Genomic DNA, 22,291 nt, shown 5'->3' with positions numbered 1-22,291 from the left:
CTTTTGGCTTTACCTGCGTTGGCCCGCCTCCTCCCTGCCACTCACGAAGCCTTTCCTCCCTGGCCTTCCAGCCTTCAAGCAGAGCCCCACAGCCATCCCCACCGTGGGCACCAACGTGAAGAAGAGACGGCACGGGGACGAGGACATGTACTACATGCACGTGAGTGTCCCATGTCTGCAGAGTCTAGGTTGGGGCAGCCAGAGAGGAGACCCAGGGGGCACTCGGGGTGGGCAGAAGTGGCCTGTCACCCTGAAAGCTGAGACCCAGGGCTCTGCAGGTGGCAGGTCCACCAAGGGAGAGCCAGGTCCCAGAGAGCCAGACCAGACAGGGCCAGACCACAGGGAAGATCAGGGTCTGCCAGGCGGGCAGCTCTGCATGACGTGGCTGCACGTATGGGCACAGCATGTGGGAGATGGAGCCCGGGGGGGGACTCCAAGTGTGGGTACAGTATGCGATGATGGAGACCCCATGGCGGCACTCCAGGTTTGGGTCCAGCATGCAGGGTGATGGAGACCCCATGGGGCGTGGAGAACGAGCATTAGGAAACCCACAGTTTTGGAGTCTGGCAGGCCGCATCACTGTCACCCAAGTTTGCAGGACTGTCACGTGGTGTGACCACTCCAGCTGGTGGATAAAATCACCATGGGCTTGGCTAGGCCTGGCATTCCATATGTGAGCTTTCCATTTTTTGAGTTAAGGATTCCTGCCCTAGCACCCGGAGTGTGCTGAGTGCTGGGGGGCAGGGGGGCGGGGTGAAGGCTCAGGGGCAGGTAGGGATGAGTGTGGTTTGTGTGGACCTGCTCCCGGGAAGGAGGAAGGAAGCAGCACGGCCCCCCAGCCTGTGGGGTACTGGAGAACGCACAGAGCTGCAAGCCCAGGACCCCCAAGGCTGGCACCGGGGGTGTGGGGCCGGGAGGAGCCCCACAAGCACCTGGGCACAGGGTCGGCCTCTCTGTGCTCAGGTGCGGGGCCGGGAGAACTATGAGATCCTGATGAAAGTCAAGGAGAGTCTGGAGCTGATGGAGCTGGTGCCACAGCAGGTGCTGGAGTCCTACCGGCAGCAGCAGCAGCAGCTCCTGCAGAGGCCGTGAGTGCAGCCCCTCCCACCTGGGCCAGGGTGGCACCGGTGCCAGCAGCACCAGACATCCCTCCTGAAAACATGGCCTCCAGCCCAGGCAGCGAGGCCATGCGGGCGACCCCTCACGGGAAGCCTTCCTTAAACTCAGTGGTCACGGCCATCACTACGCTCCTCTATCCCACCAAGGGTTCCCCCTAAATGTCTACTGTGGAGGGCAAGGAGTGGGTGGTCAGAGTGATGCCAACCCACCGGTACTGAGGGCGTGAGCTGCCCCCACCTCCCTCCACGCCCAGCTGGGTCCTGCTGACAGCAGGCCAGTGGCCATGTCGCTGGCAGGGGGCTGAGCGAGGAGGGAGGCACTCTGTCATCTCAGCTCAGGGTCTCCATCCCCCTGTGGCAGGGGCACTACGTGGAGGTGACCTGATGGGAAAGAAGCCACCTGTGCTCTTACCAACACGAGTTGTCAATTTTTGAGCAGGAGCCACCTGCAGCCTCTGTCCTACGGGCCTGTCCTCTCGCCCATGAACAAAGTACACGGCGGTGTCAACAAGCTGCCCTCGGTCAACCAGCTGGTGGGCCAGCCTCCCCCGCACAGCTCGGCAGCCGGGCCCAACCTGGGTCCCATGGGTGAGTCTCTTGGGCACTGGGGGCCCAGGGTGGGTTGGGGAGGCCCAAAGGGTGGGCCTGGCTCCAGACATTCTGCCCAGCTCTGGACCCACACATGGGACTCTCGACAGCTGCCTCCCTCCAGCAGCTCTGGCCCACTGGCAGGACCTGACCTCGGGAGGGCTGCACTTTGCCTGACTGTGCGACCTGCCTCTTGCCAGGCCCCGGGATACTCAACAACCACGGCCATACCCTGCCGGCCAATGGCGAGATGAGCGGGGGCCACAGCTCCCAATCCGTGGTCTCGGGGTCCCACTGCACCCCCCCTCCTCCCTACCACGCCGACCCCAGCCTGGTCAGGTAAGTGGGCTGCTGCCAGGCCCTGCCACTAACCCACTAACCTCGGCCCCAGTGTGGCTCCCAGTTGAGACACTCCCTGAGGCAGTGTCTACACGCTGTCCCACCTGTCCCTGTGTCTCGGCTGCTCTGCCACCTGGAGAACTGACAGAGGCAGAGAAAATCTCGATGGGTTATCCAACAGGTGCTGGGGGCGGGGAGCCCCAAAGTCAGGGGTTCCTTGGAGTGTGTGCCCTGGGAAAACACGTCCATGACGCTGTGGCCACATGGGCAGGGGTAGCCAGGAGTCACCCTTTAGGAGGCAGTGCCTGCCTAGCCAGGCCCCACAGCTGGTCCTTAGAAGTTAACGCTGTTTTATTTCGCGAATTCTCTTTGCAGTTTTTTAACAGGATTGGGGTGTCCAAACTGTGTCGAGTATTTCACCTCCCAAGGGTTACAGAACATTTATCATCTGCAGAACCTAACGATAGAGGTAACGATCCCCCAGCCCTCTCCCCACACCCGCAGACCCAGTGTGCAGGGCCCTGTCACATCTTTCTGGGGTGGTCACTCCGCTTGCTGTTCTTGAAGTTTGGGGGGGAATCTGTGAAATTTGGGAAGCTCTTCTTCACAAGTCCACTCTGTAACCTCACCTCTGGCTTCCGTGCTGAAATCCAGTCGAGTCTGGGCCAGTCCAGCTGTGCAGGTGGTGGGCTGGGCAGGACGCACCCCCGGGCCTCCAGCAGCTGGACCAGCCATGTGGACCTGAGTGTCTTCTTTCATGCCTGGATCTCTGGCACCTTGTGGCCAGGCTGCCGTTGATTTGGGGGGACAGGCTGTTTCCAAGGCACAAAGAATTGCCAAAGGCAAAGGCCAAAGGGCCTTGGAGCTGGTCTAGATCAGTACCCTTGACACAGGGAGAAACACAGGCCCAAAGGTGGGACACGCAACACGGAGGGCCCCGGGTTTGCAGCGTGTGGGGCTGGGAGCATCCTGGCGTCACACAGACCTTGGGTCAAACCAGAATGCCGCCAACAGCTCTTCTCCTACCCTGTGAAGGGCTGAACCTGCTGGAGGGCTGCCCTGGGCTGCGCACACGCAGCCAGACAAGGGAAGGCTGGCTGAAAGCCCCGGAGACACAGCTGGGGCCTGGATGGATCCCAGAAGGGGCTCCAGCTCAGTGGCCCCGCAGCGCTCCGCAGGCCCTGCTCCCCAGCCATCCAGGCTGGTCCCCGGCCCAGAGCCACAGGCCAGACATGCGGCTTTCTCAGAGGGAACTGGGGCCACTGGCTCCGAGGGTGGCCATGTCAGCATCTACAAATGTCCCGGTGACCGGCAGCTGGGATGGCAGCTGGCTCGCTCAGTGCTAACCCTGGCCTCACCAGCATGATGCGTGTGCCTGGTGTGTGTTGGGGGGATAGGATTGCAGCGATCAGCTCTGGTCCCAAGGGGCAGGTAGAAGAGAAGCCCTGACTGGAGGCTGGAAGGCAGGCGGTCCTCCGGGCCGGGTGTAGAGGGGCTCCATCTGTCACTCTGACTGTGGATGGGGTCCCAGACAACCCAGCAGTGACCTCACCTACACACAAGAGTGCACTGGCTCTCACAGGTCACTTCTCAGCTCTCCCGCCGCCACCTCTGTTGAGGCCCCAGAACGGGGTGTGTCCAGGCCGTCTGCACAGGGTGGGTCCAGCACTGCCCTCCCTCTAGGCACTGGCCGCCCTGTTAAGTTCCAGGACAGAACGTGGCCTTCGGGTCACGGGGTCTCTCGTCTCCTTCCTGGTCCTGGGGGCGCTCCGCATCAGCAGGGTGGGTCCCCAGGAGGAGGTCCCCAGTGGGAGGGGCGGGGACGGGGGCAGGGCCCGCGGCTCCGCCTCTAACGTGCGCGCCGCTCTTGCAGGACCTCGGGGCGCTGAAGATCCCGGACCAGTACCGGATGACCATCTGGAGGGGCCTGCAGGAGCTGAAGCAGAGCCACGACTACGGCGCGGCGCAGCAGCTGATTCGCTCCAGCAGCAACGCCGCCACCATCTCCATCGGCAGCTCGGGGGAGCTGCAGCGGCAGCGCGTCATGGAGGCCGTGCACTTCCGCGTGCGTCACACCATCACCATCCCCAACCGCGGCGCCCCGGGCGGGGCGGGGGGCGCGGGGCCCGACGAGTGGGCGGACTTCGGCTTCGACCTTCCGGACTGCAAGTCGCGGAGACAGTCCATCAAGGAGGAGTTCACGGAGGCCGAGGCCAACTGAGGGGCCGGAGGGCGCACACGGCCGGGGCCTCAGCGGAGGGCGAGCCTGGGCGTCTGCGGCCTGGAGCCCCAGGAGCCTGGCTTTTTCTCTTCCTTTTTGTCAAAAACTGCGCTGGGAGGCAGGATCTCGGGCTGTGCCCAAGAAAAGGCCAGGTCCAGCCTTCACCGGCCTCCCAACCGCCCGAGGACAGGGGGACTGGCCGGTGGGGACTCCGGGAGCTGGGCTGAGGGTGTGCTGAGGCCCAGCCCGTTGGAACCAGCGGGCCTCGCTCCTCCCCGCCTCGTCTTCCTGCAGGATCCTGCTGCTCCCAGACGAGATCCTGGAAATAAAAAGACCGTGCTCTCTGCTGATGGACTGCCAAAAAGTATTCTTGGAAGTCTCGTGGATCTGGGCAGCAATGAGCGGCTCAGTGATTGTGTCTAAAACACATTAATTTCAGGTAAATGCTCCCGACTGTCTCTGTCCAAGGCTGGGTCTTGAGGGGCAGTCTGTCCCTCGCACGCACACGTGGCCGCTAGTTCAAACCGCAGTGCAGCTGCCTTACAATACCTGCCTCAAACCAACACCAGACCTTCACTGGACTTGGAGGCCTGGGAGGGCACTGCCGAGGACACGGTCCTCCCGGGAGGTGAGGAAGCTCCTGGCCAGTGGCCACCTGCCGCAGTCACCGCTCGGTGACCCTGTCAGCACAGACATGGCAGGCCTGCTCCTCAGACTCCTGGAAGTTGTCCCTATTTGATAAAACGATAGACATCCTTTTCTACATGGTGGGTCAGCTTTTTTTTTTATTTTTATTTTTTTAACTCATTCTTAACATTCCCTTCAGGGTTCAACATAGCGGGCTTCCCATGTCTGTGGCAACAAGCTGGGCAAAGAGCTGAGGGGCACAGCAGGTGGGGCCATCACTTGTTGCTGGGCAGCTGGAGGAGGACGGAGCCCAGCATGAGAGGCTGCTGTGGGAGGGCACCGCGTTGGGCTGCGGAGTGGGAACAAAGCCCCTCTGTCCCCTTGCCAGTTGGGGTAGGGGTCACGGGGAGAGCCCCTCCCGGCAGAGGGAGCAGTGGGCAGAAGGTGGACTCCTCAGGCGCAAAGGTGGGCTCTCCTGGGAGAGGTTGCACTGTCCTCGCGAGACAGCACCGAGGGCTGTGGAGGGGCTGGTCCTTTCTGAGGCGCCCCCAGGAGTCAGTGGGCTTGGCACACAGTTCTCTGGGCGGTGGGTGAGAAACAGACCCCTGGCTCTAAGCAGGTGGGACAGAGGGTGACTTGGCTAGTGTGCAACCTGAGACACGGCCCGGGGCGCGGGCCACCTGGCCGGTTCCCGGTCTGTCTGCCTGCTTACGTGCCGGGTATTCCAAGTCTGGGCGCTCCTCTCGCTAATGTCGCCACAGAAGGACGGGAGGCCCCCAGGCCAGGGAGGCCTGATTACCCTTTGGGTTTGTTGGTGGTGCTATAAACCACACTTCTGTTTGGGAAGCTAGGAAGGGCTTCAGGCCGTGTGTTTTGAGTAGCGGCAGATCTCACACAAGTAGCCCTCTCCACATTCAAGGAAGTCTGGGCATCCAAACGCCCGTCTCTTTGTTAGATGTCCAGATGTCCAGGCTCTAGAAAGGTGGCGTGGGGAACAGGGTGGTGGTGGCGGTGCTGCTGCTGGTATTAAAATGGCTCTGGGGCAGCCGCAGGGGTGGGAGCCCTCTAGCAGCTCCGAGCTCTCATGACTGGAGCGAACAGAGGCAGAACCGCCTCTGCCCCAAACGCGCCAGCAGGGTTGTCTCCAGACCAGGACTTCATCACGGGAAGCCGTGAGCGTAAACACCGCCAGCCTCAGTCTTCTGTGCTGACGGGGGCAGGTACCTATGTTTAGGACGTGTACACACCGTACCCCTCCCTGTGCGCTCCCGGAACCACATTTCAGGGTTGTCAGAGCGCCCTGGAGGCTCCGACCTGCAGCCAGAGTTGAGAGCTGCGCGGTAACAGAACCAGCTTATTCCCGCAGGCGCCAGGCTTTTCCAATTAACCAGAGGTGCTCCACTCCTGGGGGGGGGGGGTCTACCTTCTCCCCAGAACACACACCACGCTGGAAAGTTGCAGTCACAGCTACAGACTCAGGGCTACTGGGGAGACGGCAAGCCAACTGCCTGGGGTCCATAAGCCCAGCTGAGTTCCCGGGTCTCAAGTGGCTTTGTTTCTTAGGCACGTCCCCATGGCCGCATCTGGTAGGGAATGCCACAGTGGCCCCCCAACTGGTGCTTGGAAAGGATTAGCGGGAGGGTGAGGTCCGCCCAGGGGCCCCGCAGACACACACAAAGCAGCATCCCTTCACTGAGGGAGGAGGGCCATTGTAGGAAACAAATTGTGATAATAAACAAGCAGAAACTTGGTCAGGATGAGAAAATGCAAGTGGACAGAAGCAACAATCCTCCGGGTTTGAAGCTCTCGTCCTACAAAACTCGAACAGGGACAAATGCACGTGCTTTACGCTGTGAAGTCCCCAGGGTGCAGCGGCGGGAGAGCAGCTCTTGGCGGGCCTTAGGACCCGCCTGCTGAGCCAGACACGGGTCACTGCCCACAGCACCCGGCCTCGGCTGCACACCACGCGGGCAGCCAGCCAACCCTTGAGGCAGTCCGTGCCACTACCGGCCTCGGCTGGGGCCCGACTCTGCCCGCCAGGGCTGGGCGGCCGGCAGCCATCATTTCGTGCAGGTCTGGCTTACCGATTGGTGGCCCAGGTCCCCAACAAGTGACATGCACAGATCTGGGATACACTGTAACTTGTCCCGTAGAACAGGTCACACTTCTTGGTTAACGGTCGTTTAAAGCACTTTAATGCTTTAAGGTTTGAAAAAACACTCCAGTCATGTTTTTAATGTAATATGCTTTTTCCAGCAGTGTTAATGGATGTATTCCAATGATTTTATTGACTTTTCTTGAGTAATGTCATCTTGGGGAAATGTGTTATTTTTTTAGCTGTTTTGGTGGGAATTTTTGTTTTTGTAACATAATAAAGCACATGTTCCAAGGACGGTCTCATGAGTAACTCAGCTAAGACAACAGCTCCCGTACAGCCAGCTCCTGACAGGCGAGGGAGACCGCAGGCTCACGCTGGCCTGGCCACCCCATGGTATCTGTCCCGTGCTTTCAGTGCGTGTGCTGAACCCACGCGGAGCTTCTCCCTGCGCCTCGGGGCTGTGTGCTCAGTGCCGACTCAGGACCCTGGGCAAGACGCGAGGCTCTGTCCCAGCAAAGCTGGCTAACCTCACAGAACTGCGCTCGGCCTTGACCTGGCCGTCACAAGCCTCCTGGAGGGCAGGCCCGCCACCCTCTTCCAAGCCCATGCCACTCAGCGGGCACGACTTCAGAAAGGTCCATATGGCGTCACTCCCAGGGGTGTGGAGTCGCACACATTCATGTTCCGCACAAAACTTAGGAATGAAAAGATGAGCTCCTGTCAGCTCAGCTCAGGCTGGAGGCTCGAGGCCACCTGGGCTTCATGTCCGTTCTGGATTTCAGAACTGAACAAGGAATTGGGCACCTGTCACAGCACAAACAGGGCTCTCGAAGTCCGTTCAGACTTGAGGCAGGCCGAGTCTTTTTAGCCACCAGGCTGAAACTAAGCAGAACAAGGTATCAGGGACCGAGGTGAGGAGTCCAAGTCCAGGTTCCTCTGCTGCGCGCTCAGGTCGGGGGTGGAGGGTGGAGGGTGGGAGGAGAGCATGCCACTGGGCCACCACCAGCCAGTGAGCGGGCCAGGAGAGGCCAGGCGGGGCCAGGAGGTGCCAAGCGGGGCCAGGAGAGGCCAGGCAGGGCCAGGAGGTGCCAAGCGGGGCCAGGAGAGACCAGGCGGGGCCAGGAGAGGCCAGGCGGGGCCAGGAGGTGCCAGGCGGGGCCAGGAGGTGCCAGGCGGGGCCAGGCGGGGCCAGGAGGTGCCAGGCGGGGCCAGGAGGGGCCAGGAGGGGCCAGGAGGTGCCCGGTGGGCCCCGGCCAGCCTCCGCTTTCTGACCCACTCACACATACCCCTTCACACATCCCTCTCCACAGAACTGTCATGCGTCTCAAGGCCCACTATGGAGGATTAAGCGAGACATGCCCCCATCCCATAACAGCGACAGAAATCTGAATCACAAACGTGCCAACATGTCAGAACTGGGTGGGAAACAGACTCGGGCTGTTCAATGAGAAAGACAGCACCACATACAGCGTAGCAGCAGAGACCCTGAAAAGGCCCCTTGAGGAATGATCGCAGCAAAGCTAGTGTTTTGGGCACAAGGCGGATTGTAAGAGCTTTATTACAAAACTTGTTTTTAAGTAGGTTACAAGAAATACAATTTTTTTCAAATACATCAGAGCATCTCCAATAGGTTTGACGTGTAACTAAAAAGATAACCTGGGTGCAGGGCACATCTGTCACTCGGCAAGGCAAAGCAGTACCTGCCTCCAGCACACGAAACTGCTGCAAAGGAAGAAGGCCTGTTTCTGAAATGTTCTCATGCCCCTTGGAGGAAACAGTCAGTTCACGTCCCACTGACATCCAAAGAGAAAGTCTGTATTCAGGCAAGCATTTGAAAATGGTGTTTTAATATCACATACTATAGTATTTTATCTTATGTTTAGGAGGAGGGTTACAATAATATCATTGTGCAAAAAAATCACAGATTCTTCAAGAAAATTGATTTTGAAATACTGTTATAATTGCCCCAAAAGGCCCCACGAAACCTGCAGCCTGCTTCGTGCACATGACAGTCTAACATCTGAACCAGCCTCCCACTCTCCTGCCACACGGAGAAGCCAAACCCTGGGGGCGCCAGGAACTGGGCTCGGGTCCAAATCCTGACTCGCATCCTTCCGAGGCGCCCTGCCAAGGAGACTGCGACCAGGGTGGAACCCCTCGCTCTCCAGGCCCAAGTTCAAAACAGAAGCAACGCCAACCTGTCTCCTGGCTCTGATGTCACCTGAAACAAGCTGTCCCACCAGTAGTGAAACATTCTTGGGTCCCAAAGGCTCCCTAGGGAGCTCAGTCTCGGGTGAAGATAATGTCACATCTCTCTCGGGGATGGGTACATGTGACTAGGCCATCAGATCTCAGGCAGCTCGCGGGTGCAAGCCCGTTGGGGCTCATGGCGCTTCCGTCCTGACCACAGGGCCCTCAGCTGCTTCATGTTGCAGGTGCACCGCTGCCCGGCTCCACCAGGATCGCTCCGCAGCAGTAACCACCCAAAGGGCCCCGAGCAGCTGCGCTCTGACTGCGGAGGCTCTTTCCCTGGACACAGAGTGTGTCTGCACAGATTTAGGGCAAAAACCGAGACGTCTACCAGAGCCCAAGACACTGCCCCTCTGGTGGGGAGGCGGAGAGGCCACGGGCCTCCGGGGCTGGTCCCGCGGGGGCCACTGGCTGTCTCCCGTCCCAGCCACCTCTCCAAGGCCACGGGAAATTCCCCAGCTCCCAGGGATTGGGAAGCAACCGTCACTGTACAGACCAGAACTAAAGCCATTTCTTACACCACTTCAGGCAACATGGTACAATCATCTAACCTGAAGGGACACCCATTAGACTGTTTCTAAAACAGGTACAAGGCAGGTGATACTCAAAACACCTGACACGGCTGGAACGCGACTTGCACCCCGAAAGTGACACATCCACGGCACTGACTGTAACTTGAAATATTCTAGTTGAGAGTCAAGGGAGCCAGAGTTCTTCCTGAGCACTTGACCAACCTTGAAGGTCCTGAGAAAGCACCTGAAGAGCTGGCAGTGTGTCTGTTAGTAGCGCCCAGCCTGGGTCTGGGCGTCCAGGGACTGGGCAGGGCCCTGGCCGGAGATGCCCAGGGGGTTCTGATGGTCCAGCCGCAGGGAGCCTTGAGAACCCCGCACTTAGGAAGTCGCCAGACCTGAAAGGGCCATGACTGCAAACGAGATAGTCCCTGTGGCGGTAACTTGTAATGGGGGGGCACATGACACCCTATTCTCCACGTAATGGGGGGCACATGACACCCTATTCTCCATGGAATGGGGACACGTGACACCCTATTTTCCATGTAATGGGGGAGACCTGACACCTATTCTCCATGTAATGGGGGGACACATGACACCCTATTTTCCAGGACTGCTTCGACCCTGTGCCATGGCACACTGTTACCACGGTTGTCTCTGAAATGACAACTGGCATAAAGAAAATCACCTTCAGGAAGACAATTTCCTAAAGTGTCACTGGGACCAAAGAAGGGATCTCAGTCATCAAAGTACAGAATACATGGCTCTCACCATAGAAGTTCAAAAGTGAGCAGTGTTTATTGAGGGCCTACTGTGCGGTGCCATTCCATACCGGCCCCTCTGCGTGCACCAAATCGAGCAAGGCCAGACCACGCTGTGCGTCTCTCTAACCCTAACCTGACAGAACGAGACTGTTTCCCGGTTCACACTGGCTGGGGTGGGGGTGGGGGTGAGGAGGCGGGGGCCTGCGGTTGCCGCCCGTCTCTGATCACAGCTGTTTGTGCAGGGCTGGCGGACGTCCACACTGACAACAGCCCCGCTAGGAAATCGCATGCTGATCACAACGGTATCAGCGTCTGTTAAGGAGGCCACATCTGGTGGGAGGACATTGTAGGTGCAACAGATGTTAATTCAGGCAAACTGAAACACTTCTGGTACCCCAAAAAGACACGACATTTTATTTAAAAACACGTGTACAACTTCACAGCAAACAGAAAAGTGAGAGAAAAAAGGGAGTTATAGCTGGTCAATCAATCAGACTTTTTTGTTTGAGGGGTGCTCACTCCCCAAGCGCCTGGTGAGTTGGCGAGGACCCCTGGAGGGTTCAGAGCAGAGGGGGACCTGGTCTAACTTGCAAGGCCGCTGTGCAGAAAAGAGGCTACGAGGGGACCAGGCAGAGGCTGTGGTGACAGGCCAGCCAGGACCGGGGGCGCCCAGCAGGGCGGGGGTGGTGGATGAGTTCTGAGCAGGAGCTGACAGTGCTGGCATGAGCTGTCCACAACGGGACGTGGGGAAACAGAGGAGCCAGCGGGGGCGACGGCTGTGACTTGAGTGACACAGGAGGAGGGCCATTTACCGGGACGGGGAGTGAGGTCGCTTTGGGCACGTTAACTACCCACTGTCCATGTGAAGATGCCCAGCAGGGTTCAGGGGAAAGGTGTGGATGTGGGTGGTCAGCAGCACTGGCTGAGGGAAAGGTGGGGTCCAGTGGCATCACCCAGGATGCTCGTGGGCCACTACCCGTCCGCGTGGAGACTTGGGGACTGGAAATGAGATTGGGGGAGGAACCACCAGCTGGGTGTGCTCTGGCAATTTCCCTCCACGGAGGAGCGAAAGGCCACCTTGCTGAGCTCTGATGGCCAAGTGGGAGGCCTGGACCCCAGAGTTGGTCACACGAGGTCAGTGGAGACCCAAGGAAGCAGAGTCCAGAGAGGATGGAAGGAGGGAGGGAAGGCCACAGGAGCGACAACTCTGGGGGCTCTGCTGTAAGAGGGCAAGGCTGGCAGCTGAAGGTCAGGGGCATCTAAGTCGAAAGGGCTTTGTCCTCCAGATGGGGGAGCAGCGTGCCCCCATGGTGACCTTCCCCCGCTGTGAGCAGATACTCACCATCCCAGCAGGGCTCCAGGCTCACCTCACACCCAAGTCAGCGGGTCAGGAAGCAGGCGTCGCTTTCACTCCTGTGCCTAATTCCACTCACTGCCCACGGCTGTGGTGTCACCTGCCAAGTATTTTTCCAGGGAAGGCTTAGGAGGTAAAGCCCTCCTCACTTCCTGTTAGTTAGACACAGCCCACTGGCCACATGTGCCCTGTCCCATCCCCCCTCTTTGCCCTGTATCTCACGGCACTTGGGGTGACACTGCTGTCCCCAGCCCCCCCAGGGTCCCTTGCTACCCACTCAATCCGTGGCCCAGACCCTTCCTTCTGCATGGCTGTGGAGGCAGGGTCATCCGGGCACCAGTGCAACAGACGTTAGCCCTCGGGAAGCACGGAGGGCGCCTGGGCAGAGCCCTGCACAGTGCCAGGCGGGGCCAGCCCACCCAGGTGGCGATAGGAGAGCCCTGGAAGAAAGCCCGTCCTACCTGGGCAGAGGGCGCTCCCCAGGGCAAACGCCGTGTGTGGAACGCGCTCCCCCAGCAGCAGGCTGACGACGTACACATTGTGCACGGCCGCGCTGTAGGAAACCCCAGCTGGACGGACACACCCAGGCATCCCCACGGGCTCCCTGCTCGGGGCAGGCGAGAGCATCTCTGCCACGGGGTCCCCCACCTGACTCCCTCAGGAGAAGCTGCCGGGTACACACTGCTGACAATAGTGACCCGATAGAGCCACCCCAGGGCACGGCCGTCCCAGACCTTCTTGTGTAAGAAATGGACGGAGGGTCCACGCGCTGCAGGAGGAGAAACAAGCGGGGGGCCCACCCCACAGCCCATGGACCTCAGCAAGTCTGGCCAGCCGAGCTCCCAGGGCGAATTCAATGCCAGAGTCTCTCCTGGGTCACGTCCCTCAAAACCCTTCTAAGGCATGAAAACTGGATGCTAATAACAGCAGCTGGATGCAGGGCCTACGTGAGGCAGCGGGCAGCCTCCCAGACACTTTTCTTAAGCCTCTATCCTACCTTGTTTGCATCCGAACACCATGCAGTTTTTCTGGTGCCATATTGGGCCGTTGATCTGCTCTGCTGCTGTCCCTGTCTCCAGGTCACAAGCTCATGGGGCAAAGGCCATTCTGTTTCATTCCTCAGTGACACCCAGCGCCCAGCATTCACTCAACTCTGGTCAATAAGCAGTAATGACCCACGCTGTCTGCGCTGCACAGAAGACAAACAGGCCCTGAAGGGTCCATGGCAGTGGCAAGCCACAGCACTGGTGACCATCAGAGCCACAGTCAGAACCTCGCTGGGCTTGCTCCGAAGACTGCTCTCTTCCTGTGGGACCCCTACTGCTATCTCTTTAGAATGAATACCTAGTCATACAAAAAGCCAGTAATAAAAATAATACCTATTTATCACCTTTGGATATGAGAATCTCAGTTAGAGATTGCAGGTTAGCTTTTTTTTAAAAAGGACCCTGAGTGTTTCACAGAATTTTACTTAGAAATCTTTTTATCACTAGGCCGCTGCTCTTACTTGTAAAATCCACAGAGCAGAGGCTTGCCCCGTGCATCTGTCAGCTTCTCAGAAGCAGAGCTCAGCAGTCTGCCTGTCCAAAGTGGGCAGACCCTCACAGAGCGCCCCCTTCCCCGAAAATCATAAGGACACCAGGAGGTCACGGCACGGACAGAACACGGAAATTCCCAACCTCGGTTTTCTCTGCCCCAAGGCCTGGCAGCTGTCACCCAGAGCCTTATTTCTGGTGACAAAAGGCGTAGGACACATCGCTTTAAGGATGGCACAAGGCAGGGGAAAAAACACATCCATCTTGACCTTTACAAATACAGATATAATTTCTATCAGTGTTTCTCAAGCCTGAATGAGACACAGACACCTTTTAGAGGGAAAAAAATTCTCACAGATGCCCAATGCTGACTTACACCATCCCAAATATAACGCATATAATGCAAAACCAAGTATTAATTCCTCTTACTAACTATGAACCAAAACTAATGTATAAGCTAAATTCAGGTAAACATTTATTTGATGTGCAGAGGCTGTGCTGACGTGACTCCTCCACGCAGGCTTCCGTGTGACGTGCTGACTGTGGACCCCGAGTCCCCATCACCTTTCTCTGTTCAAATCACTGCAGATCCTTCCCCGGGTCTCAGTGCCCCTCACAACACACTCCCACGACAATTAACGTCTATGGCTTCATGCCAACGTGTCGACAGACCCAACAAGCTGGTCACTGAAATGACGTGGCATTACTGGCTACCATGTGGTCACCCAGCTGACGGGCAGCTGGCTGCTGTTAACACACAGACTAGCTTCCTTTCCTGTAACGTGGCCGAGGGTGAGAAAGGCGCCCAGGGTCATGCAGCCCGCAAGGGGCCAAGCCAGGGCAGGACCCCAGCAGAGTGGCTCGAGCCTATGTGGCCCCAACAAATGACCAAACACGTCTAATTTCCTTTAGCTCACCAAAACGTAGATGCTGAATTAGGAAGTGTGTACGGAGAATGCCCAGATCTCAAAGAATGCCCCAAGTTGAGGATCACAGTGCCCTGTTTTTCGTTAAGCCTTCCCCAGGTGAGGTGGCACTTCTGGGAGAACTAATTTCAAGCAATTTCCATATCATGCAATGCAGACCTATCTGAGGTCTTAAGGACCCCTGGAGCTTTTCCAAGTCTTCTTTGAATAGGTAACGGTCAGCCTGCAGTTCCTGAATGAAAAGGTTATGGCTTAAGAGCCTAAGCTAGGGCCCTTTTGTGAAACGCTGAAATATTCTGAAGATAAAATCCAGTTACAGAGACTTAGCGTCCACCTCAAGCAGCAAGGGTTGACAAACGGGACCTAGGTCTGTGTGTGCACATCCTAGGGAGCTAAGAGTCTGAGGCTCACCCCAGAGGGAGACATTACAAAACTACAAGTACCTCTCATGCACAAAGACACACAAATACTTAAGAACTCAGCAAGAGGAATGCACCAGTATTAAAAAGGGTAACACAGCATGACCAAGTGAGCTCATCCCAGGAAAGCAAGCACTGGAAGTTTGGAGGAGAACCACTCGTTGTCCCAGTATGTGCAGAAACAGCAATTGACAAAACTCCACATCCACTCGTGACGAAACCTCTCAGCCCAGCGGGAACCGAGGCAAACGTCTCAAGCTGCTCGACCCCCTGTTCACAGCAGCGTGACTCACAAGAGCCCCAAAGTGGAAGCAACCCGTGTCCACGGACACACGGAAGGACACAGAAGCGTGGTCCATCCACACACGGAGTATTCTGAAGAAGGAAGGAGATTGTCACACACGCTACAGCGTGGACGGAGCCCAAGGACACGGGGCTGAAATAAGTCAGACACGAGGTGCTACATACTGTATGATTCCCCCGCCGTGAAACGCCTCGAAGAGTCAGCTTCGTGGGAACACACAGGGTGGGGGCCAGGGGCTGGGCAGTCAGTGTTTCACGGGGACCGAGTTCCAGTTTGGGACGATGGAAGGCGCTCTGCAGACGGTGGCGATACGGCTGCACAACAGTGTGAATGTACCTGATGCCCCTGAACTTGCACTTCACAACGCGCAGGATGGTGAATTGTATGTTCTGTGCATTTGAACACAACTGAAACAAATGGTAACACACACACCACATGGTGGGGAGGTGTCAGATTCTCAGGGACACTGCTACATAACGCTGGAAAGGCCATGTATTTCATGATCTTGTCTCAATCACCTCGTTCCCCCCACAAAGTACTGACAAACAAAACCTCCCCCTGCCCCAGTACAGCACCAATTAAAGAATACACTGTACAAAATGCTAACCAGGTACCAGGTACCTGGGACCCCCCCAGATTTTCAAGGTTCTCGTTTTCGTGTACACCCCCCACCCACCTCAGCAGACAGGTTCTGCCCACTGGAAACCATAGGCGTGACCGGGGTGCACAGAATGAACTCCAGCCCTTACCTGCTCGCAGAGCGTCCATCACTATTTGAGAAGCTGCCTCTGGTGGGGGACAGTCGACTCCGGAGACACTGCGGGAATTAAACGGAATGTTAAGTGGGTGTTTCAATTTGAGAGCTAGAAAGTTCTAGAATCCATGCTGTCAACACCACTCTATACACTGCTCTTTATCTCAGTGCAATGCAGGGTCTCAGCTCCCGCTCCCCGCACAACAATGCAAGATACCGTGAGGCCAAAAGGTAACACCAACGGAGCCATGGGGTTCATACCACTATAGTCTCGCTGGCGGCTGGGTTGGAGACACAGGAAGCAGTAGCCACACGACCCGCAATCCGCCGTCCGCTTCTCTGCCAACGAACTTACCAACCAGCCTAGCCACACTAGTTATAGTAGTGGCTAATGGCTAACCGGTAACAGCTGATGGCCATCTAATAACCGAGCCAGCACCTTTCCACGTGAGGCCGAGAGCCTGGAAACTGCTCTCTGGGACCCTGTCCCCCAGGCACAGCAGAATAATTAACTAAGAAATAACTAAGAATTAAGGCAGAGGCTTGACATAAGAAGCTGCAAACACAGTTCCAGAGACCATGAGTCGTTAACTTTCACTAAAGAACTCTGAGAAAATTATGGACCCTACTCGAGACAGAGAATCACGGAACTCCCTGAATTAAATACTATTAAGATTTCCAGAAGGACAATCTATCAGCACTTGAACTCCTTCCTTAGCCAACAGTGTTACCCCAGGGTCTGGACTGGAAGGGGCCCCAGGGGGCTCCTGGGGACTGAAAAGGTTCTGGGGGGGTCACACAGGTCCAAGTGTGAAACACATGGAGCTCAGGCACCCTCCTGTGTGTATGTTACGTATGAATGTGTGCATTCCATGTGTGCCACACTTTGATTAAAAGTGGAAACTTTCCTAAGAATGGAGGTACCAGAAGGGCTGTCACATAAGTCCTAACATTTGCCAGCTTTCCATAAACATACACATTTTAAATGTTCATAAATGTGCTTATGTGATAAAAATGAGACTTTATCATCAAACTAGACCATTCCACTAAACATGTGCAATAACAAGTGGGATCAAACTTTCTTAATGTGTTATTACAACATATTTAGTATTAAGAGTATTAGCTAAGGAGTTGGGAGAGTCAGCAGCGGGGTGCAAGCTGGCCAGGCCTGTGGTGTAGCAGCCAGCTCTGTGACATGAGCCTGGGAAGTGCCAGGCCCTCCCCCGCCTGCCTGGGCCCCTGTGCTCGTGCCAGTGGGCACTGGCAGCAAGTGTAGAGTGCTGCCCTCCAGGGTTCCGCTCAGTTGTTGGGGATACCGCTACCCCAAGCGGGGTGGGTTATTCGGCTCTGCCGGCGTGTTAGAAACGAAGCCGTTTAACCTCCCACATGCAAGCCCAAAGCCACCTGGTCCGGCCCTGCACTACAGGCATTTGTGCTTTATGGCGCCGCTTTACTGTACTTCACAGGTGCTACGTTTTTACAAATTGAAGGTTGGACCCTCCACCAGCAAAAGGATTACGATTCACTTTATTGTTATTGCACATGTTTAGCTGAATGGTCTGATGATAAAGTCTCACAATACAGTGAGCCGTAATCCTTTCGCTGGTGGACGGTCCAGCCTTCCACCACCCCCGGCCTCCCTGCCTCCTTCCACCCTTGGCCCCTTAGTGTGTGGCCTCTGGCAGCACCGAAAGAACCTGCCAGAGCAATGCTTTCAGAATGTGAGTCACATCAGCCTTCTGCTCACGTGCCCAGTGGCCCCTGGAGGCTCCGTGCCCGGGACCCTGGCCACCACTCTGAGCTTACATTCCACCCTTCACCCCAACTTTGCTGCACTCCTGCCAACTTGGTCACACTATTCCTTGAACAAGCTACACAGGCTCCTACTTCAGGGCCTTATGAGAACTCAGCATCCTGTCTGTCCAGAGGGCTTGTCCCCCAGACACCTGCAGGGCCAGCTCACTTGCCCACTCAGGTCCCTGCTCCAACGCCCCCCTCCTCTCCAGCAGCCCCCCTGCACACTCCCTCTCCCCACCGGCTGGACCTCTCATCATGGAACGCTGTACTGCCCCTGACACCCGGCTCCACCCGTGTCTCTGCACCAAGTTCAGTCGCACAGGATGGGGACTTAGCTGCATGGGGAGCAGAGCCTGCCCACAGCAGGTGGTGGATGAAACCTGCAAACGGACTGAAACTGTACTGCTGGTCGGTGAGGACCACGTCTGCATCCTGTTCTGGAACCACCCACGTGTTGGACAGACACTGGGCCCTGAAGGCTCGCTCCACATCACACAGCTGTTCCTCCACCACGTAAAGCAGGCAGCAGCTGCTCTCATCCATTAAACTCTGCAACAGTGCTTTGCTCCCGTACCTCACTCCAGACAGCCAGGCCAAGGCAGAGGATGCCCCCGCTGGGACATCGCGAAACCATCTCGTGCCGCCTCCAGACGCTGTGGTGTTGGAGGCTTCCAAGAGAAGTGTCCGGTTGGCCTGCTTTGAGGGGACCAATGGCCTTTTCACTTGGAGGGCAGAAAATGCTACAAGGTGGCAGAGCTAGATGGCACTCGGTCCTCTCGGGCAGGTACATCACTGGTGGGGGAGGTGATGGCACTGGGGGGGACCCGGGAGCAGAGCTGTGTGGCCAGTGGGAGGAGAGAGCACGACAATGCAGGCCGTGCCGGAGAATGAGGGGAGGCTGAGGCGGGAGCCGTGGGTGAGTGGGTGAGTGTGCCGGGAGGGGAGGCTGGCCGCGGTGAGCTCTGGGGCTGCCCAGTTAGGCAGAACAGGGCAGATCCGGCACACAACAAACGGGGCAAGACTCAGTGTCCCCAGCCCCGAATCATCCCACAGGCGCTACCAGTCCGGATCTGCTCACTCTGTAACGTCTCCAGTGTGCGACCTAAGGAAGCGCTTCGTTCAGAGAACAGGTCACAACTGAACAACAACACAAGGTGCAGGATTTCCTCTCCGAGTGAACGTGCTCGAGGTTATGCCAAACTAGCGTCTGATGGGGCAGCACGGCCACGCGGTAAATCCCCCTGCAGGGCAGAGTCCTAGAGTTAACGAGGCGCCCTCCCTCGGCCCACTCGGGTTTCTCGTGTCCGCGTGGGGCCGTGCAGGCAGGGTGACACTTCCACGAGAACGGGCGTTGGAGGCTGTGCGGTTGAAGAGCCTGCGGTTCCCGTAGAGCCAGCCCCAGGGCAGGTGCCCCAGGCTGCAGCCCCGCCTCCCCTCCTGGCGGCTCCCGGGCCTGGAGCCTAGTCTCCGCCACAGACGTGTCCCCTCGCTGTGCTCCCGCAGGGGCTGCTTCCCCACCGAGTCCGTGCACTCGGCCGCACAATCCTGTAAAGCCTTCTTCGTCCGGCCCACGCTGGGGGTCACCGGGCCCCCGGGTGTAACGGAGGCGGCAGGGTCCTCGCTGAGCTGCCGCCAGAGCCGCGCTCTCCGCTGGGAGCCGCCGACGGGGCGGCGCTCGCGAGGCAGGGCCCCCGGGCGGTCCCACGTGAGACGCGCCCCGCGGGAGGGGCGGCTGCCGCTCGGAGGGGCTGCCCCCTCAGAACCCGGTTCCTGCGCGGCGGGGGGGTCTGCGCAGGCTACGGGGAACCGTGGTGGCCCCGCCCGCCACCTGCCCGGCCACGGAGCAGCCTCCGCACCAGCCCCCGCGGGCCCCCGCCCATCCCCGATGGCTCCTGCGGGAGGGGTCCCACCACGGGCTCTGACCCACCACTGGGACCACCTTCCACTGAAGCGCCACGGTTTAAAGTCCCCGCGACCCCGCAACTACCGGGAACTGGAAGCTATTCCGCGGAATCCGGGCGAAACCCTGGCGGGGGCGGGGCTCTGGGGGCGGGGCCTGGGCGTGGGGCGGGGCCTGGAGTGGAGGCACGTGGTGCTCCCACCATACCTGCCTCCAGGTGTCGGCCATCTCCACCTCTGAGCGCTTTCTGTGCGCCTGTTATCTGCACCTGGAGCCTCTCCCACCAACCACATGATGTCCCTGATCAGCGAGAGGGCTTTTTTACTTAAGTGTTTTTGCAAAAATTGACTTAGGAATTAAAATAGCCTTAAATAGGGGCAGCCGGATGGGTCAGTTGGTTAGAGCGCCAGCTCTGAACAACAGGGTAGCACATTCCATTCCCACATGGGCCCGTGAGCTGTTCCCTCCACAACTAGATTGAAGGAGTGGATCCGATGGGCCCCGGAGAGGTACACTGCTTGCTCCCCAGTATTCCCCAATAAAACTTATTTTAAAAAATAAGTAAATGAGGGCCAGCCCGGTGGCTCAGGCGGTTAGAGCTCCGTGCTCCTAACTCCGAAGGCTGCCGGTTCGATACCCACATGGGCCAGTGGGCTCTCAACCACAAGGTTGCCAGTTCAATTCCTCGAGTCCCGCAAGGAATGGTGGGCTCCACCCCCTGCAACTAAAATTGAACATGGCACTTTGAGCTGAGCTGCTGAGCTTCCAGATGGCTCAGTTGGTTGGAGCGCGTCCTCTCAACCACAAGGTTGCCGGTTCGACTCTCGCAAGTGATGGTGGGCTGTGCCCCCTGCAACTAGCAATGGCAACTGGAGCTGAGCTGCACCCTCCACAACTAAGACTGAAAGGACAACAACTTGAAGCTGAATAGCACCCTCCACAACTAAGATTGAAAGGACAACTTGACTTGGAAAAAAGTCCTGGAAGTACACATTGTTCCCCAATAAAGTCCTGTCCCCCTTCCCCAATAAAATCTTTAAAAAAATAATTAAATGAAATAGTTTTAAATAACCAAAATCATTGGCTTTTTCGCCATCTGAAATTCCACCCGAGTTTTATTAACAAGATCCCTGAACCACGAGCCTGCTCTTTTCCTTGAGTCCACGGACACCGGACACTCCGCAAGGTGTGTGGTGCTGAGCTCAAGCCGGCCTCTGGCCTGGGTGCTGGCAACAAGACGCAGGTGTGCCTGTTACACACCAGCCACAGGTGTGACTGCCCTTATTTCACACTAGCCCAGCAACACGCCCCCCCCCCCCAGGAAAATGGGACTGTAGCAGGAGATAGGGGCAGCTACCCTCACCCCCAAGACGCCCTGACTTCAGGGTACATTTTCTGGTGCTACCCAGCCTGTATTTACCCCAACTTGAAATATATCCTCCATATTTGGGGAAAATCGAGCCCTTTTCTTGTAAAGTGACAACAACACCAGAAACCTTGTTTTGTTTACATAACGGCATGTCTACCCCAAGGCGAGTTTTCTATTTATTGCCTTCTCCTTTGTACTGTCACTTTGGGCTTCTGTTAATTAAATCAGAAATCTACTTAAGTGTTTTAATATATAAGGATCTGGTTAAACTGAATTTAAAAGATCAGTGTAAAAACCAAAGGAAGGAAAAGATGTGATTTTCAAACATGTTGGATCTCAGGTGAGTTGAGAAAAGTTCTTGTGGTCCATGTCTGAAAACAATTAGAAATTACATGTGAAAGATACAAAGTCATTTTGCCAAAAGGTAAATCAAGAAGATGGGAATTATTTCTCAGTATTTGAGGCCAGTAAAACAGGGCCACTTGTTATCCAAATATGTAAAAAGTTCAAATATATAATAAACTTGTTTAGTAATTTCATATTTGGTGGCAAAATTAATCTGGCACATAGACACGGACAATAGTTTAGTGGTTATTAGAGGGTAAGGGGGGAGGGGGGCGATAGATGAGGGTAAAGGGGATCAAATATATGGTGATGGAAGGAGAACTGACTCTGGGTGGTGAACACACAATGTAAATGTAATTTATAGATGATGTAATACAGAATTGTACACCTGAAATCTATGTAACTTTACTAACAATTGTCACCCCAATTAATTAAAAAAATAATAATAATCTGACAGCATTTTGGGCTAGTAAATTTATTATTTTTTTTAACAATATTGTCTTCAAAAGAATCGTATCATGAATTTCCTTCAGCCAGCCAGGAAAGATGCCACCCAACTGAAAGCTTGTATAATTAGGATTTTGCTTCTGTGTCATTGAAGACGTCCTGAGAGGCATTTGAGGGCTGGGAGCCAGGCCTCTGTCTCTCTTCTCGATATTTCTTGGCCAAATGGTTTTCATTCTCAAGGTCACCTCACGGTCTGAATCTCCGGACATTGCTTTAAAGATGGAAAAATGGAGCCCCTCCCCACGGAAAGAGCTCTCCCATAACCCAGTGACTCTGTCTCAAGGAGCCTTCCCAACAGCTGGGAAATGTGAGGTGAGAACGCAGGATGACTGCTTGGGTCACAGCTGTGGACAGAAAAGGGCCTGTATGCTAAGTAACCTCACAGGGTGGTCTGACCCTAAATTCCTAACTGGGGCGGTCAGGGTGGGTAGCCACGCCCCAGGCATGTAGTAACTTTTTTACTCAATGGCTTAACTTTGCCTCCCTGTTCATTGTTTCTGTGCCTCTAGATTAACACGCCTTTGAAATGCCCCCTTTCAGACCCCTCCTTCTAAAACATAATCGCTC

The 22,291-nt window shown here is 56.5% G+C and overlaps 1 protein-coding gene and 1 long non-coding RNA gene across 4 annotated transcripts in view; one reads left to right on the top strand and one right to left on the bottom strand.

The window, feature by feature from the left end:
* The window catches only part of TP73 (tumor protein p73), a 51,704-nt gene extending 44,419 nt beyond the window's left edge, over positions 1–7,285 (top strand). For all 3 annotated transcript variants that reach the window (XM_074334219.1, XM_074334220.1, XM_074334221.1), the window contains 6 exons: positions 72–160; positions 964–1,088; positions 1,558–1,706; positions 1,907–2,045; positions 2,421–2,514; positions 3,919–7,285. In XM_074334219.1, the coding sequence (XP_074190320.1) occupies positions 72–160; positions 964–1,088; positions 1,558–1,706; positions 1,907–2,045; positions 2,421–2,514; positions 3,919–4,266 (944 nt within the window). In that variant the 3' untranslated portion in view covers positions 4,267–7,285. The remainder of the gene's footprint in view (positions 1–71; positions 161–963; positions 1,089–1,557; positions 1,707–1,906; positions 2,046–2,420; positions 2,515–3,918) is intronic.
* Positions 7,286–13,865: 6,580 nt separating this feature from the next.
* On the bottom strand, positions 13,866–19,641 carry LOC109461128 (uncharacterized). The gene is made up of 3 exons (XR_002139631.2): positions 18,178–19,641; positions 15,802–15,869; positions 13,866–15,459 (listed from the first exon to the last, which is right to left on the bottom strand). It is a non-coding gene; the product is annotated as an uncharacterized LOC109461128 (long non-coding RNA).
* Between the last annotated feature and the right edge of the window lie 2,650 nt (positions 19,642–22,291).

This window comes from Rhinolophus sinicus, linkage group LG06, assembly GCF_036562045.2.
Source record: "Rhinolophus sinicus isolate RSC01 linkage group LG06, ASM3656204v1, whole genome shotgun sequence".
NCBI lineage: Eukaryota > Metazoa > Chordata > Mammalia > Chiroptera > Rhinolophidae > Rhinolophus > Rhinolophus sinicus.
Note: the sequence above shows the minus strand (reverse complement) of the source record. Positions and strands in the feature narration are given on the sequence as shown.